This window comes from Gossypium arboreum, chromosome 8 (genome assembly GCF_025698485.1).
Source record: "Gossypium arboreum isolate Shixiya-1 chromosome 8, ASM2569848v2, whole genome shotgun sequence".
NCBI classification, from domain to species: Eukaryota; Viridiplantae; Streptophyta; class Magnoliopsida; order Malvales; family Malvaceae; genus Gossypium; species Gossypium arboreum.
In genome coordinates this window covers 1,040,868-1,057,641 of record NC_069077.1, presented here as the reverse complement: position 1 = coordinate 1,057,641, position 16,774 = coordinate 1,040,868, and the positions used below count along the sequence as shown (strand labels likewise).

Genomic DNA, 16,774 nt, shown 5'->3' with positions numbered 1-16,774 from the left:
ATTGTAAAATATACAATTTAATTAAGCCTCAAAATTTTTTTTTGATTCACCCCTAGTTTAAGTTGCTTAAACTCGAGATTAAGTCAAAATTACCAAATTCAATTCAATTTTTTTAAATTAAACTCAAATAACTTACTAGCATTAATCTCTCATTAATTGCTTAAACAAAATATAATATTAACTGAAAAACAATTAGTATCTTTAACAGAAACATAACGGAAATTCATAACGGGATAAAATTAGTTAAATTCGTTAAAATTGTATTTTTTTCTTCTTCTTTTTTATCGAACATTTCGGCATTGACATGCTTTTAGATACAATTGTCTTTTCTTAGACAAAATTTACCTTTTTTTTCTTCATAATTTATGTTAATCTATTAACAACCGAAATAAAAATAAATAAAAACCCTTTGTTTAGCCTCTCATTTTTAAAATTGTAGTTTTTTTTTGAAATATATAAAATGCTGTTATAACTAAAAAATAAATATAAATAAAAACCCTTTGTATTCTTTGTTGTTTACACAAAGAAGAAAAAGAAGAAGAGAAAAATAAAGAAGATAATTGAGACAATGGTTCGAGCATTGTCTCGTCGATGTAGCATTCAAAGTTGGGGATCTTTTCGTATTAGGCGAACAAATCATGATGATCATGATGATGATCACGATGATGATGATCATAAGCAGCAACAACAATTGAGGACCATTGATGCAAGAAATACAAATAAACCAATGGAGGATCAACCCCCTTTTATAGGAGAGGCTCCCAAGGAGAAGCCCCAATCAGGTTTGCAAATATTAAAATTCTAACTTTAAAATTTATTCGATATCGATATATATTTTTTAAAATTTGAGGTTAAATGTTTTCAGGTATATATACCTAAAAGTTGAGTCAAAATTGAGTTTTGGGACGGTCCTGCCACGCCATATTGTAACCTTTAGCCTTAACATGGAGAAAAAGCGGGGAAAGGTTAAATATGCTAAGATAAGAAGTTTATAATTCGACTTTGATGTCTTTTTTTTTTTTAAACTCAAGATGAGATAGTTTCGGATATATATACTTAAAAATCGAGTCAAAGTCGGGGCTTGAGATGGTTTTGCCTCGCCATGTTGTAACCCTTAACCTTAACATGGAGATGAAGGAGAAAAAAAAAACTAAATATGCTAATATATGAAATTCAAACTTGTTTAATGTCACCTTTTAAACTTATTCGGTTTAGATGTCTTTTTTTTCTTCCAATTTAAGGCAAGATAGTTTCGGGTATATATACCTAAAATTTGAGTCAAAAGTTGGGGTTTAATACCGTCTTGCTGCACCATGTTGTAACCCAAAACCTCAACATGGTGATAAGGGCAAAAAAAAATGCTAAGTTTTGAACTTTAAATTTGTTTGATGTCACCTTTTAAGGTTATTTGATTTTGATGTCTTCAAGGTGAGACGATTTTGGGTCAAAAGTTGAGGCCCAGGACCGTTTTGCCTTATTATGTTGTAACATTTTTGTTCGGTCATGTTGTGATCTTTAGCTTCAACATAAGATAAAGAAAGAGAGGTGAAGATATAGAGATTTTAACTTTAAACTTCACTTTCGATGTCTTCTTTTAGAATTCAATTTGAGACAATTTCAAGTGTATGTACTTAAAAGTTGAGCTAAAGTTGGGATTTGAGACCATCCCGGTTTACCATATTGTAACTCTTAACCTCATCATAGAGATAAAAAAAGTTTAAAGATGCAAAGATATGAACTTTAAACTTGTTAAATGTCAACTTTTAAATTTCAGGATGGGGTATATGCTTAAAAGTCGGATCATGTTGGTGTCAAGTTGAAAAAAAGAACAGCATTGTTTGGCCTCCTTGTGATCCTTGACCTCAACATAGGATAAGGAAAAATTGGTTGAAGATATTGAGATTTTAATTTTAAATTTGTTCGAAACACCTTTTAAATTTCAATGAGGGACCTAAAACTTGGTTAGATTAAGTTGAGGTGAAAGGAAAAAAAAAAAAAAAAACCCATCTAGCCTTATTGCTATCTTTTAGTAAAGGTCAGACGGTCATCGGGGCCAAAAGGGATTTGACCCCCAAAAATATTTAAAAATTTAATTAGGCCCCCAAGTTTTTTTGTAAATTACCGTTAAGCTTTCAAAATTTTAATTATGCCTACCAAAATTTTAAAATATTCTCATTAAATTCCTTAAAAAATCTACATCCGCCACTAATCCTTAGCCTTAGAATGGGGATAAAAAAAGAAAATGAAAAAGGGTTGTTGATAATTAGATTTAAACTTTAAATCTATTTGATGCCATGTTTTAAAATTGATTTGATGAGTTAACTAAATTAAATTTTGGATTAGAATTATTATTATTCTTTAAAATTGTTATTGTTATTATTTTGGGTGATTTAGATATGGATCAAATGAAGGAAAGGTTTGCTAAGTTGCTTTTAGGTGAAGACATGTCTGGAGGAGGCAAAGGTGTTTCTTCGGCTTTGGCTTTGTCGAATGCAGTGACGAATCTAGCCGGTAAGAATGTTTTGTTCGTTGTTTATGTCTGAATATTCGTTGTTTATGTCTGAATATATGTCGAACGTATACGATACAAATGTAATAAAAGTTTGATTTTGAGGTTAATTATATAATGTAGCATCCATTTTTGGAGAGCAAGGGAAATTGGCACCAATGGCACCAGAAAGGAAAGCTAGATGGAGAAAAGAAATGGATTGGCTTTTATCTGTAACTGATCACATTGTTGAATTTGTTCCTTCACAACAAAAATCGAAAGACGGGACGAATATGGAGGTACCGATCCGACCACATAGGAGTCACGATTTCTTATAAAAACTTGATGTACTTCAATGTTTGCATTTTTTGTTACTGCTTTTAATATTGTTTTGATTTTGATAGATTATGGTCACGAAACAAAGGAAGGATTTGCTTGTTAACATACCCGGCCTACGAAAGCTCGATACGTTACTTATCGTACGTAATCACATCTTTCTAACATGATTAAAATTGGGACAGTGCTACGGTTGCTAATTGAATTATAATGTAATAGGATACACTAGACAATTTCGGACAAGAACAAGAGTTTTGGTATGTGTCGAAAAATGATGATCCGGAAAATGAAAGTAGTCGGAGGGAAGGGAAATGGTGGCATCCGAAGGTTAAGGTTCCACCAAACGGGTTGTCGGAGACATCGCGAAGATGGTTGTTGTCCGAAAAAGAAGCTGTGAGCCAAGTACTAAAAGCAGCCATGGCCATTAATGCTTCGGTCCTATCTGAAATCGAAGTCCCCGAGAGTTACATCGATTCCCTCCCTAAGGTAAAAGAAATTCAACTCATTGGAAACTAAAAGGTTGAACAATTTTTCATAATTTTGATCGATGTTCGCCGTGATGTCGATATAGAATGGGAGATCAAGCCTTGGTGATTCAATTTATAAAAGTATAACGGTTGAATACTTCGATCCAGCGCAATTCCTTTCGTCTATGGATTTGTCAACCGAACACAAAGTTCTCGACCTTAAGAATAGAATCGAAGCATCGATAATTATTTGGAAGAGGAAGATGCATCATAAAGAAGGAAAGTCGTCCTGGGGTTCCGCCGTTAGTATAGAGAAACGGGAACTCTTCGAAGAGAGAGTCGAGACGATCCTTCACCTACTTAAGTATCGATTTCCGGGGCTTCCACAATCCTCACTCGATATATCTAAGATCCAAGATAACAAGGTAATAAGTATAACGATAATATTGTAGTTATTATTTCCTCGATTTATTCAAATTCATAAGATTTTACACTATTTCGAACATTCGCAGGACATAGGACATGCTATCCTGGAAAGCTATTCGAGGATTATCGAAAGTTTGGCTTTTTCAATCTTGTCGAGAATCGAGGACGTCCTTCATGCCGATAGCCTTGCACAATCCTCGTCCTCGAATTCCGATGATGACGCCACAAGGTTGAGTTCTGCGGAGACACCGACGCTCTTGGATTTCATGGGTTGGGGCATTGATCCCCTAAAAAGAAGTCCAATTGATATGGAAAACTTGTTTAAGGTTGATAGTGACAAAAAAGCATCCAAGCCTCCGGTTAGTCCGACCCCAAGACCTCCCATTCCCGAGTTGAGTGACAATTGATATGAAAAATTGATCGATGATTAATCGATGGTAACCTTACAAAGGAAAGGAAAACAAGAGGAACACTAAACATTAGAAGCAAAGCTTGCATTATGTATATATATTTTAATATACTCAAACCTATGTAGGATTTTCGATGTAACAATAACTTCGCATAATTTACCTTGTTCTTCATTCAGAATTTCGACCTTAAAAGTGATTAGTTTAAGTCTTAAAATTGATGCATTTGAGAACATTCGATCAAATTAAGTGAAAAAATTTTAAGTTGAATGAAATGATTTTCTTTACAAGAGTATTATTTTATAATCTCAATTCGATTTGATTTTCTTTATATCAAGTTGAGTGAAATGAAATTCGAGTCAAATTAAATAAATTTGTTCAAATTAAATTAAAAATAAAACAAACCATAATGAAATCTTATTGGCAATATGACTAATTTTTAATTTAAAGAACATAAAAACCTTGAATATATATTTATTTAAGAACTCTTTTAAAAAACAAGAGGAAAAAAGATAATTAAAATGGTCAACTTAATTTGATAATCTAGCCTCAAATTTATCATTTTGGATTTTTAAAAATATATATAAATTTAGCATTAGTATATAAATTTTGAAATTTTTGAATTATATATTTATAAAATATTGGAAGAAAAATGTTTTATGAATATTTTGATTTTTAAAGATTATTTTGAATTTTCTTTTGTAACTTTTTGTGAGAACCTTTAATTGTGAATATTGAATAAGATTTTTTCTCTTAATTTTGGATTTTAGTGTAGTTTACCCTTTTCTTTTTACTGGTTGTCCTGTTAATATTATTTACTTAATTATTAAATATAATTTACATGACCAAACAAGAAAAAAATAGAGAAATAAAAATACTATAAAAATCTACAATATTTTACACTATTGAGAGTGATTTTATAATCTTCAAAATCTCGAACACCAAGTCACCCTTTCTTATTTGAGAAAGAAACACATTAAAGATTAAAGTGAGAAAAATATTATATTTTAAAAATAAAATGATATATTAATTCTAAATGAGATATGCCGATGACAATCCAATAATAGAATTATCAATATAACACTTTAAAATTAACAATTAGACTTTAATTGTGAAATCTAAAAAGTATACAAATTAATTCCTACAATTAAAAAGAGGGACTAAAACTAAATTTCAAATAAATGAATAGTATAGAAACTTTAAACATATTTTAACCTCATATATGATGTAACATTTTTTTATTTTCAGGTGATGATATAGCACAAGCTCAATGTGCCATTGCATCAAATAATGTAGATGAAAATCAAATTTATGGTAAAAGGATCACAGAGGCCCCTGTATTAGGAGTCAAAATTCATTTTGTCTCGTAAAAAAAAAGTAAGTAGTCATTATATGTTAAATCAAAGAGTAAATCGATTTTCTCATTAACAATTTTATCCATTTGTACTATTGAAAATTGCCGTGCCACTTGTACCTTATGTTGATGTAAAAAAACTAATTTTTTAACAGAATAACCAATTTACTCTTTAATCTAATAGACAAAGTCTAATTTGTCTTTTTTTAAAAAGATGGAACAAAATACAATCTGAATCCTAGTACAGTGACCTTTATAATACTTTTTACTCAAATTCATGGATCAAATAGATCTAGTTACCAAATTTAAGCACTAGTGTGAAAAAACATATATGTACCAAAGTGAATTTAATTGATAAATTTAAGGGCAAAATGTATATTACCCTTTTATGAAAAGAGCACAGAAGATATGGTATTTTCTTTTTTAAAAGATAACATTTGAGTCGTCAACGCAAAAGGAAAATGATAGCGAGACCGCGGATGCGTGCACTTATATTGTCGTTATGTACTTTTCCTGGGGTTAATTTCACCATAAGTCCCTAAATTATCTTTAAACTTCAAATTATTTTAATTAAATTCGTAAAATATTCATATTGTATTGATCATGTCTTTTTTCAATGTAATTGTCAATCTAACTGTTAAATGATAAATTCAGATCCCACGATATATATATTTAAAATATATAAATTAAATTATAATGTATATCTAATTTTTACCCAATGATATAAAAATAATAATAACTCAAATGGTACGTGCATGAAAATATTTATTAAAATGGTACGTTTGTTATAGTATTCTGTCAGTATTGTCTAGAAATATGATGACTTAAAATATTTAAGGACCTGATATGTAAATTTTCTATTTTGATTGGCTGCTAAAAGAACTTTTGTGCGGCATCAAACTTTAAATAATGTAAATTGCTTCATAAACCCTTTTTATTTATTATTTTCTTTTATTCCCCTTCAACACCAAAAATAGGAAGACATCTTACTAACTACTTTAAAAAGTTTTTTCTATCAAAGTGTATTTTTGTAAAAAAGCCAATTCCAACTAGAATTAAATTTTATTTATTTTTAAAAATACTTTTTTTAAATTATTTTATTCCAATTGGAATTGGCTTTTTTACAAAAATATTTTTTAGTAAAAAGAAATTAGACTTGATAAGAGGTCTCTCTATTTTTGGTGTTTTAAGGAAATAAAAAGTAATAATAAACAAGAACGGTTTATAAAGCAATTTACCTTATTAAAGTTTGGTGTAGGCACATGGTCAGCTGCACCTTAAAAGCTTTTCAATCAATATGAGAAATTTACATATCGGGTCATTAAATATTTCAGATCATTATATTTCAATCTGGTGCCGCTAATTTGTCTAAGGGACACTGACAGAACATTGTAGCAAACATACCATTTTGATAAATAATCTCATGGGCATACCATTTGAGGTTTTTTTATTGAAATAAAAATCCTATATATACATACTATATAAACAACATAAATTTAACATGTAAAAAAATTAACACAGATAAATACGCACAAAATTTAAGTGTAGGAGCTACGTCTAGTGCAATTAACTTTATTTTTCAATATGATTGTATTTAATTATTTTATATATAATTGATTTTTTTAAGTTTAATTTATTTGTAACATTAAATATATTTATACATACATTTTTATATTAGTATTACATTTGTATTATATTTTTAACTTTATTAGTAGCATATCTTGTGTTGTATAAGGGTAAATTACACTTAAGGTTACTAAAATACTAGTAAATTTATGTTTTGGTCACTCAACTTCAAAAAGTTATAATATGGTCATCGAATTATTTGAAAGTTTTTATTCAAGTCGTTGAACTGATAAAATCGTTGTTATATGGTCTTTTCTGTTCACATCACCTATACCAAACGAAAGTTTTTCTTCCCCTTCTCTTTTACAATTCTAATTTTTCACGAAATAACTTTGAACATCATGAATCTTCGAACCAAAACTTAAATGGCTTTTTTTTCCAATCTCCAAAACTGATTATCAGATTGACTTGGACCTAAGGTATGTTATTCAACTCGTCAATGTGTATTGATCTATTGTATCGATCGTGGAATCGTCACTTAGAGCTCACTAATCGAACTTTTAAAAGGAAATTTTAATAGTCTAATGACTTAAATAAAAACTTTCAAGTAGTTTAGTGACTTAAATAAAAACTTTCAAATAGTTCAATGATCATTTTGTAGCCTTTTAAACTTAAGTGACCGAAATTTAGTAATAGTTTAGTGTGAGTAGAGGGTGTAGCCAAGGAAGGCTGATAGGGGCCCGCTCCTAAAATGGAAAATTTTCCATTTAAGCCACTTTAAAATTTATAAAAATTTGATTTAATCATTTAAAAATTATAAAAATATAGATATTAAAATGATGAAAATATATTTTTATTATAATAAAAATATATAATTTAATTTTAACCCATTCTAAAGGCATTAATTTCATTCTTGGAAGGTTGGAAAATTTTTTTGATAGAGGAGACGAAAGACTTGTCGTTGAGAGATCAAAACGCCGTAGTTCCTACATCCTACTGGCCAGACGGCCACCGACCTAGGGCATTAAAATCCACATGGCACTCAAAGCACTGCACTGCAAATATGAGAAAATATTAATTTAAAAACGTGGAGAAAATATATAGTTTCCCAATTTTCACACAATTTATATAATTTGGTCAAATTTTATTATTAATCTTCTAATATGTATAAATGTAAATTTAATCATATTCTTAAATTTAATATTTTTAAGGTTAATTTAGTATTGATTTTAAAATTATTTCTAAAATACCATGAAAAAGTGATTTTAAAATTATTTCAAAAAGTTTTAAATTTTTTATCGAAATGTTCTTTTAAAAATTTATTTTAATATGATTTTAATGTAAAAATATATTTAAATTATATTTAAATCCGTTAATATTATAATTATTATAATAAAAATATAAAAAGACTTTATAACAACTCATTATTTATATTTTTAACAATTTGAAATTTATAAATACTTTTTAAGTAATAAATGTAATTAACTTATAAAATTTAATTTAAATATATAAATCATATTTTAAATATTATATTTACATATAAACATAAATTTGTGTGAAATATACAATGTAGTATATTTTAAATAGATATAAAATATATATTGTAAATAAAATTAGAAAAAAGAGAAATAAAAGTAACTTGGTTATGATAAATGAAATAAATAGATAATTTAGCTCAAAAATTATTTTCCAAAACTTATAATCTAAAAATTTTAACTTATTAAGATCATTAGAAAAATTTTCCCCAATCTAGAAAGAAAATTTCATATAAAACTAATTCTATACAATTTAAATTTTAAAATTTTAGTATTGATTTAAAGAATGTTCCATTAAATCTATTTAATTAAAACGAGATGACTTTTGTACAAGTATATATATGAAAATAGCTCGTTGGTATGTCATTATACGTGTTTGGTCAGTTAAATTTAACTACTATCATTTGATCATAGATTAAAATTTTAAAACTTTTAAAACACACTATAAAAATCTTCAAATTAGAATATAAAGATTAAATACATAAATTACTAATAATATAGGGACTATTGTAAAACTAATATTTCCACTTCGCATTCACACTAAATAGTTTTGCCAGACAAAGCACGGCATTCTAAAAGCCTTGGTTATATTTATCCTCTTAGTGAAACATCCATTATTTATAAATTGAATAACAGCAAAAAAAAAAAAAAGCGCAGAAAAAAAAAAAAGAGCAGCTAAAAAGAACGATGTCGCAAAGTAAAGTGACGATGGAGGTCGGAAACGACGGCGTTGCAGTCATCACCATCTCCAATCCTCCTGTTAACGCTTTAGCTATTCCAAGTAAAGCTTTTGATTTGCCCTTTTTTTCATTTCTTTATTTTTGATTTATGATTCGGTGATTTGATTTTTTTTTTGAATTTTTGCAGTAATTGATGGATTGAAGGAGAAATTCGCTGAGGCGACGAGGCGAAACGATGTTAAAGCTATTGTTCTTACCGGTGAGTCTCGAGTTTTTAATCGAATCATCATTTTATTGCATGTTGATTCTTCGAATTTAGCTCGCTGACTTTTGTTTTTGGTTTTTTTTTTTGAATTGGTTGACGAAGGCAAGGGAGGAAGGTTTTCCGGTGGTTTTGATATCAATGTTTTCACGAAAGTTCATGGAACCGGTATGAGTTTATTAGTTAGGCAATTTAATTTGAGTGTGAATTTAGTGATTATCTAGTTAATTACTTAAATTTAGTGAGGAGTGGAAATTTAGAATCTCTGATTGTGTATTTGATTGGTGGTTAAACAGGTGATGTGTCGGTCATGCCTGATGTATCTGTTGATCTTGTCACTAATGCTGTAGAAGGTTCCTGATTCCTTTTCTTATGTTGATTTTTTTTTTACTGTTATTTATGGCTCATGTTATGCAGTACTTTCATTCTCTCAGATTGCAAGAAGCCTATTGTGGCTGCTGTTGAAGGATTGGCTCTCGGAGGTGGCTTAGAATTTGCAATGGTTTGTGTTTTTTCTCTCCTAATTTATATTTTTAAGTCATTATCTTCTTTTGCTAACAATTTTGAATGTCGTGATTGTAAATTTGCTTGGTTGTCTAATCTTTGTTATTCTTATGCAGGGTTGCCATGCACGTATTGCTGCTCCTAGGACTCAACTTGGCTTGCCAGAATTGTCACTTGGAGTGATTCCTGGTTTTGGAGGTAGGGCCAGTAGTATATGTTGACAAAAACATGTGTAGATGAGCAGTTATTTTGTCTTTAGATGATAGCTACTAGTTTGTACTTCTCAAGCACTGACTGGCTTGTTGTGCTATGGCTGTTTCAAAGGCACACAGCGTCTCCCAAGGCTTGTAGGGCTTTCAAAAGCTATTGAAGTGATGCTGGTAATACTTTGTGTCTCTAATGCTTTTTGAACTTTCTAATGGCTTTGTTACTACGAAAAGGGAGGGATTGTGAGGGGTGGGTTGTCATCAAAATGTTAGAATTTCATGGTTTTAGTTCCATCTTCTATAGAAGATAGAAAGTGTTGTCATTAAATTTTCATTCCTTAGTTGTAACCTAGTTGCTGGACACATTGAGTGGATTAAGTAAAGATAAAGTTTTATGATAAAAAATAAATTGAGATAACTGGATTTAATTTGCTTTGATTGTTCTAATAATATGATATGATTAGACAGTAAATCTACCTCTGTTATTTATCCCATGACCCTAAGCTGATGCTGTATTGTGCTTTCTAAGCTTGAAAAAGATTTTCATTTTTAATAGTTGTGGAGTCCAATGTTTTCACTTGGTAAATCTAACACGTGCAAGTATAATGCTTTGCAGTCATCCAAACCAATCATGTCTGAAGAAGGGAAGAAGCTAGGTCTTATTGATGCACTTGTCCCTTCTAAAGAGCTTCTGAAAGTTTCTCGTGAATGGGCTTTAGACATGGCAGAGGGACGTAAGCCATGGTTGCGTTCACTTCACAGAACCGACAAAATTGGATCCCTCTCTGAAGCACGGGAGGTGTTGAGAATGGCAAGACTACAAGCCAAAAAAACTGCTCCAAATTTGCCTCAGCATCAAGTATGTCTAGATGTAATTGAGGAGGGTATTGTCCATGGGGGATATAGTGGAGTTCTGAAGGTAGTTTCTGGTTTTCAGACCTATTGCATTTACTTGCATAGTTGTCTTCCTTGCTAAAGAAATTGCTTCTGATGTACTTTTGTTGTTTACATATAGTGATAAATGCTGCTCCCCCCCCCCTTCTTTTTTAATGGATCATTTATTATAGTATCTCATAGACTATTGGGGCGTGCAGTGATTGATTTTGTAGGATCCTTTCCCTTTAATATTTTCTGTGATAGTTTAGTCCCATAAGAATCTCCACTCAGTTGTGCTTAAACATTTGGATTGTTCATATTTGTTATTCACATTGGAATTTATCCATGCAGGAGGCTAAAGTTTTTAAGGAGATAGTCCTTTCAGACACATCAAGAGGTCTTGTTCATGTGTTCCTTGCCCAGCGGGCTACATCAAAGGTAGTTGCTGATAGCTGGAACACTTTGCACTTTTTTCTCATTTTAATTCCTTCAGCGGTAATTCAGCAAGTGGTAGCACTTGCCATGTGAAAATAGTTGGCTGTCTATAAGGTGTTGAGGAATTCAAACTTTTTGATAGTGATTGAGGAATTCAAACTTTTTTATAGTGAAGTCTGACAACCAATTGGGATTTTTTGTGGTATTTTTTTCTTCTGAAATTTTACTTTTGCAGGTGCCAAATGTTACTGATGTTGGTCTCAAACCAAGGCAAGTAAAGAAAGTTGCTATTATTGGAGGAGGCCTAATGGGCTCTGGAATAGCTACGGCTCTTATTGTGAACAATATATTTGTTGTTCTCAAGGAAGTTAACTCTGAATATCTCCTGAAGGGAATAAAAACGGTAGAAGGTGGGTTATTCATAGTTGTTGCTCTTTTAGTAGCCAATAAACTGATGATTGTTTTCCTTTCTTCGCAAGGAATTATAATGTTTTAATTCTTACTTTAAAAGATAATGAATTTGTTGAGACGTCTATGTTGCATGTGGAACTATTTACATGTTACTGAAATTTAAGACTATATCTTTTTCTTTTCTTATTTTTGTTGGCAGCGAATGTTAGAGGTTTAGCAAATAGAGGAAAAATGACCAAGGATAAGGCAGAAAAAGCTCTCTCAATGCTTAAAGGAGTTCTGGATTACTCTGAATTTAAAGACGTAGACATGGTCATAGAGGTGAACTATTGATTGCCATGACCTGGCCACAAATAAATTTTCATAATTATTCTTGTTCATAATCTGTGAATCACTAGTCTCTACTTTCTAACTCGGGTTTTTCTGATGTTGGAGGTTTTGCAATGAAATGTTTCTAATGTAGTTTTTAATTGCAGGCAGTTATTGAAAATGTTGCTTTAAAGCAAAAAATATTCAGTGAGATAGAGAAGGCTTGCCCTCCTCACTGCATTTTGGCAACAAACACATCCACTATTGACCTCAATTTAATAGGAGAAAAAATGAACTCGCAAGATCGTCTTATAGGAGCTCACTTTTTCAGGTTATTGAACTTATTTTCCCTTTTTTTGTGCTATGCTATTGCCTTTTTATTTCTCTATCATATGCTTCTTTATATTTGGAGGAATCTAATCTAAATCCTCTATGACTTTTCGAACAGGATTATATTTTGGTACTTTTGAACGAATTAGAGATTACATAAAATGAGTTTGGTATATGCATACACACACATATATATACTAGCATGGATCCTACCATGGTTTGCGTTGGGATAATTATTAATTAATTTTAAGTCAAATTATCAAGTAAATATTTGAATATTAAAATATACATCAAATTTTTGTACTCTTTGTATATTTAAAATTTAGTATTTGTACTTTTATTTTTAGAAATTTAGTCCTCTATTTTTCAAATTTAAAAATTCAGATCTAATTGTTAACACCATTAAATTCTTCTCTTAAATTTGTTGGTTAAAAACTTTTGAAATTAAAAAGAGAGGAAATAAGGCATTGCAATGGACTTGAATTTAACAAATAATTTTATTAGTATTAATAACTCTTAAAAGTTATATCAGCATTTTACTCAAAATAAAGTATTTGAGCTAATCAATGTCATTGTAAAAACTTGAGGTACCAAATTATGTTAAAAAGTAGAGGTATAAAAGATTGAATCTTAAATTTGAGTGTAACACGGGATCAAAATTGAAATTTGACCATTATTATATAAATTAAAATTTGTGTGTAACATGAGGATTAAAATTTACCATTTTACTATAAAATGTAAAAAAAAAAAAAAAAGAAGAGAAGGTATTCCACGTGTCAGCATGACCTTTTTATATATGATTATATAGATATTATAGATATATCGTTTGATTTTGATCCTTAATAAACTGACTTTTTTTTTATTTGCTTATTTGTTTTGGCTCTCTTAAAACAGTCCTGCCCATCTGATGCCTCTTTTGGAGATTGTACGAACACAGAAAACTTCCCCACAAATAATTCTTGATCTTATGACGGTTGGCAAAGTAATAAAGAAAGTTCCTGTTGTGGTTGGTAACTGCACTGGCTTTGCAGTCAATCGAACATTCTTCCCCTATACACAAGGTTCGCATTTATTGGTCAGTTTAGGTGTGGACGCGTACAGAATTGACCGGGTGATCTGCAATTTTGGCTTTCCTCTGGGCCCTTTCCAGTAATCTTCTTTCCTTAGCATTATGTCTTTTCGTTATATATATTTTCATGATTTCAGTGAGCGCGTTTCCAACTTTGATTATATATATTGTAGCTTTGGTACAATAATAATTTCATCATAATATATGCTTCTGCAATTTGAAAAGGAAGGTATAACAGGTCTTTCCGTAATTGGATAATCTAATCAGAAAATCATAGGCTTAGAGTTCTAGTAAAGATCGGATTTCAGTCCATCTGGTTGTGGCGATTCACTTTGAAGTAATGTTTTCATACTTATATGCCCTGGTATAATATATGGTGATAAGTTATGCTTCTCCTTTGCAATTCTGCAGGCTTCAAGACTTGGCTGGCTATGGTGTGGCTTTTGCTGTCGGGCAAGAATATGCTAAGGCATTCTCTGATCGAATATTCAAGTCTCCATTGCTTGAACTTTTGGTTAAAGACGGAAGAAATGGTAAACACATACTGTTCCTGGGACATTTTTTCCCACTTATAACAGTATTGTCAATGCATATTCCATATTGGGATGCTTAATGAATTTTGGCATTTCAGGGAAAAACAACGGGAAAGGATACTATATTTATGAGAAGGGAAGCAAACCAAAGCCTGATCCTTCTGTATTGTCTATTATCGAGGAATCTAGACGGCTTACCAATATTATGCCCGGTGGAAAGGTATGTACCCTTGCCTCCAAAATATTCTATAATCTAGGTATGGAATTTTGTCCATTGACTGCCAACTTTAAGATAATCACCTGGTAACTTTGAAGACATAAGTATACGACATGAGAAACTAGCTACTAGAAGACATGTAAAAAGTAAGATGGACACAAACATATAATGCTTTAAACAAGATTATGATACGTTTGGCCTTTGTAGGTGAAATATCTAATGCATCGTTGCTTTTGTTTGACAGCCTATTTCGGTTACTGATAGAGAAGTTCTGGAGATGATACTCTTCCCAGTAGTTAATGAGGCATGCCGAGTTCTTGATGAAGGGGTTGTGGTTCGAGCATCAGACCTTGATGTTGCATCTGTTCTTGGGATGAGCTTCCCATCTTATCGGTAAGTCTTTCGGCATTGGCCGTAGTCTCTCATTTGTAATTTGATGTAATGTCATTGCAAAGTTCATCCTCAGTCCATTATTGATTCCGAATATTGTTTAGGAACCATTGTTTCATGGAAAATGTCTTTCGCATTTTTGAAATTTGATATGATGTCATTGCAAAGTTCATCCTCAATCTATTATTTGATTCATAATATTCGATTAGGAACCATTTTTTCATGGAAAATGTTTTTCACATTTTTGAAAGCATTAGATATTTTCCTCAGTGACGTGAGAAATTATAGATCCTTTACAAACTGGATGGTTTCTTGATTATACGCATCTTTTCACACAATTTTAAAAAATAAAATTGCCAACTATGTCGAGGCATCGTTTGTAAAAGCTAAAGTCTTGAGTATACAAGTTTGAGTTTCATCATGCATAATTGTCATATGTAGGTCTCATTGTTGCCATGTCAGTCGGTTTTAGTTCAGATTATTTCGGTTCTCAGTCCACTATTTTGTATTAATTTGATTTTACTTTGTTAAGACATAATTCACCCATGATCTTATCATTATTCTTCTTTCGGGCAGTGGTGGTATAGTATTTTGGGCAGATATGGTTGGCGCGAACCATGTATATAGAAGTCTTAAAAAATGGTCGGAAATGTACGGTAGCTTTTATAAACCATCAAAGTTTTTGGAAGAAAGAGCTATGAAGGGCATCCCATTGGTAAGACCCCTATCTTTCTATTTTATTTTAGTTTAGTATTTTGTATTTATTGATCTTTGGGTGTTGCTAGTAGTCGAATCTAATATGAACATAATATATACATATACATATATATATATGATAAAACCAAATTAATATAATATGTTCAACGCACGTATTATAGTTGTTTTAAAGCTTTCTGAGATCAATTTCAAAAATACATGAAAATTTTGATTTTGGTTCCAATTTTATTATCGGTTTTGGTTATTTTTATTTATTTATTATATACCAAAATGGTTTGAAATTTTTTAGTATGTTGCCATATTTGTAGTTAAACAATTGTATGATAATTCTATATTTAAAGTCCTCGTTGAGTTGGTGTCATAAATTAATCGGATATCAATTTAGTTGGAAAATGATTAAAAATATGTCTTTTACCAATTAAGTTATATTATTATGTAGGTGTTTTGTCTTTTATATTTATAATAAAACTAATAAAACTCATTTAATAAACTAATGACACTGAATTTTAGAAATTTTTTATCTTGAGTTGTTTTTTTTTTACATATACTTTTAATAAATATGGTTTTTATATAATTTTTTACCTGCAATATAATCTAATAATAATGATGGTGATTTTTGTAGTTTTGAATGAATTTAATTGTACCAAATTGTCGTTTACCTTTATTTATTTATGTTTTATATTTGTAGAGTGCACCGGCTACGTCATCTGCATCAACAAAATCAAGGCTGTAAGGCTTTATTATTATTATGGTAATAAAAGCAATTAGAATTTGGTTTTCACATAAAATGTGTGTTTTTTCTCTTAATTTCCTGGGAACCAACTCCTAATGCTTGAAATCAATAAACATTATGCTTCTTTTTTTTCTTTTTTTTTTATAGAAGTATGCGATTTGGATTTTAATAATGCTTTTTTTTCTTAGCATAAAAATATAAATTTATATTTAGTAGTATCAAGAAATATATTTGGTATAAAGGCATTTTGACCTAAAATAAATCTTGAACTTGATATGGGCATTCTTTAAATATTGGTTTGGTTTGAGCTATTGAATGGGTTGAGTTCGAGTATGAATATTTTAATATTTGAGTTAAGTTGGCAGGTAAAAATGTTTAGTATTTCGATAATTAAAATTTTACTTGGCATAATGTTGTTTAAGATTTAACAATGATATGGTACGATTTTAAGATTTTAAAATTTTAAAAATTATTAGAAGAGCTTTTAAATTAATAAAACAATAAAATTGAAACTTCTCAAACT

General features: G+C 30.2%; 2 protein-coding genes across 2 annotated transcripts; both read left to right on the top strand.

The window, feature by feature from the left end:
- The first annotated feature begins 439 nt into the window (after positions 1-439).
- LOC108468357 (rho guanine nucleotide exchange factor 8-like) lies at positions 440-4,319 on the top strand. Its single transcript, XM_017769246.2, has 7 exons — positions 440-782; positions 2,395-2,511; positions 2,633-2,787; positions 2,893-2,967; positions 3,044-3,310; positions 3,396-3,716; positions 3,804-4,319. The coding sequence occupies exons 1-7, from the start codon at positions 569-571 to the stop codon at positions 4,122-4,124; spliced, it is 1,470 nt and encodes a 489-aa protein (XP_017624735.1). The 5' UTR covers positions 440-568; the 3' UTR covers positions 4,125-4,319.
- Positions 4,320-9,138: 4,819 nt separating this feature from the next.
- Positions 9,139-16,423, top strand: LOC108469496 (peroxisomal fatty acid beta-oxidation multifunctional protein AIM1). Its single transcript, XM_017770375.2, has 18 exons — positions 9,139-9,360; positions 9,447-9,518; positions 9,627-9,689; positions 9,818-9,874; positions 9,956-10,023; positions 10,142-10,223; positions 10,350-10,405; positions 10,848-11,150; positions 11,459-11,545; positions 11,778-11,952; positions 12,153-12,274; positions 12,430-12,593; positions 13,487-13,741; positions 14,073-14,194; positions 14,293-14,414; positions 14,656-14,804; positions 15,378-15,516; positions 16,207-16,423. Exons 1-18 carry the CDS (start codon positions 9,267-9,269, stop codon positions 16,249-16,251), a joined length of 2,175 nt encoding a protein of 724 aa, XP_017625864.1. The 5' UTR covers positions 9,139-9,266; the 3' UTR covers positions 16,252-16,423.
- Positions 16,424-16,774: the final 351 nt, after the last annotated feature.

Excerpts from the sequence above, each read along its gene's own strand:
- LOC108469496 (XM_017770375.2), top strand. The coding sequence starts at position 9,267 with ATGTCGCAAAGTAAAGTGACGATGGAGGTCGGAAACGACGGCGTTGCA. Across the intron at positions 14,415-14,655 it reads ATATTATGCCCGGTGGAAAG|CCTATTTCGGTTACTGATAG; the intron begins GTATGTACCCTT and ends TTTGTTTGACAG. Across the intron at positions 15,517-16,206 it reads CTATGAAGGGCATCCCATTG|AGTGCACCGGCTACGTCATC; the intron begins GTAAGACCCCTA and ends TTATATTTGTAG.
- LOC108468357 (XM_017769246.2), top strand. The coding sequence starts at position 569 with ATGGTTCGAGCATTGTCTCGTCGATGTAGCATTCAAAGTTGGGGATCT. Across the intron at positions 783-2,394 it reads CAAGGAGAAGCCCCAATCAG|ATATGGATCAAATGAAGGAA; the intron begins GTTTGCAAATAT and ends TGGGTGATTTAG. Across the intron at positions 2,968-3,043 it reads AGCTCGATACGTTACTTATC|GATACACTAGACAATTTCGG; the intron begins GTACGTAATCAC and ends ATAATGTAATAG.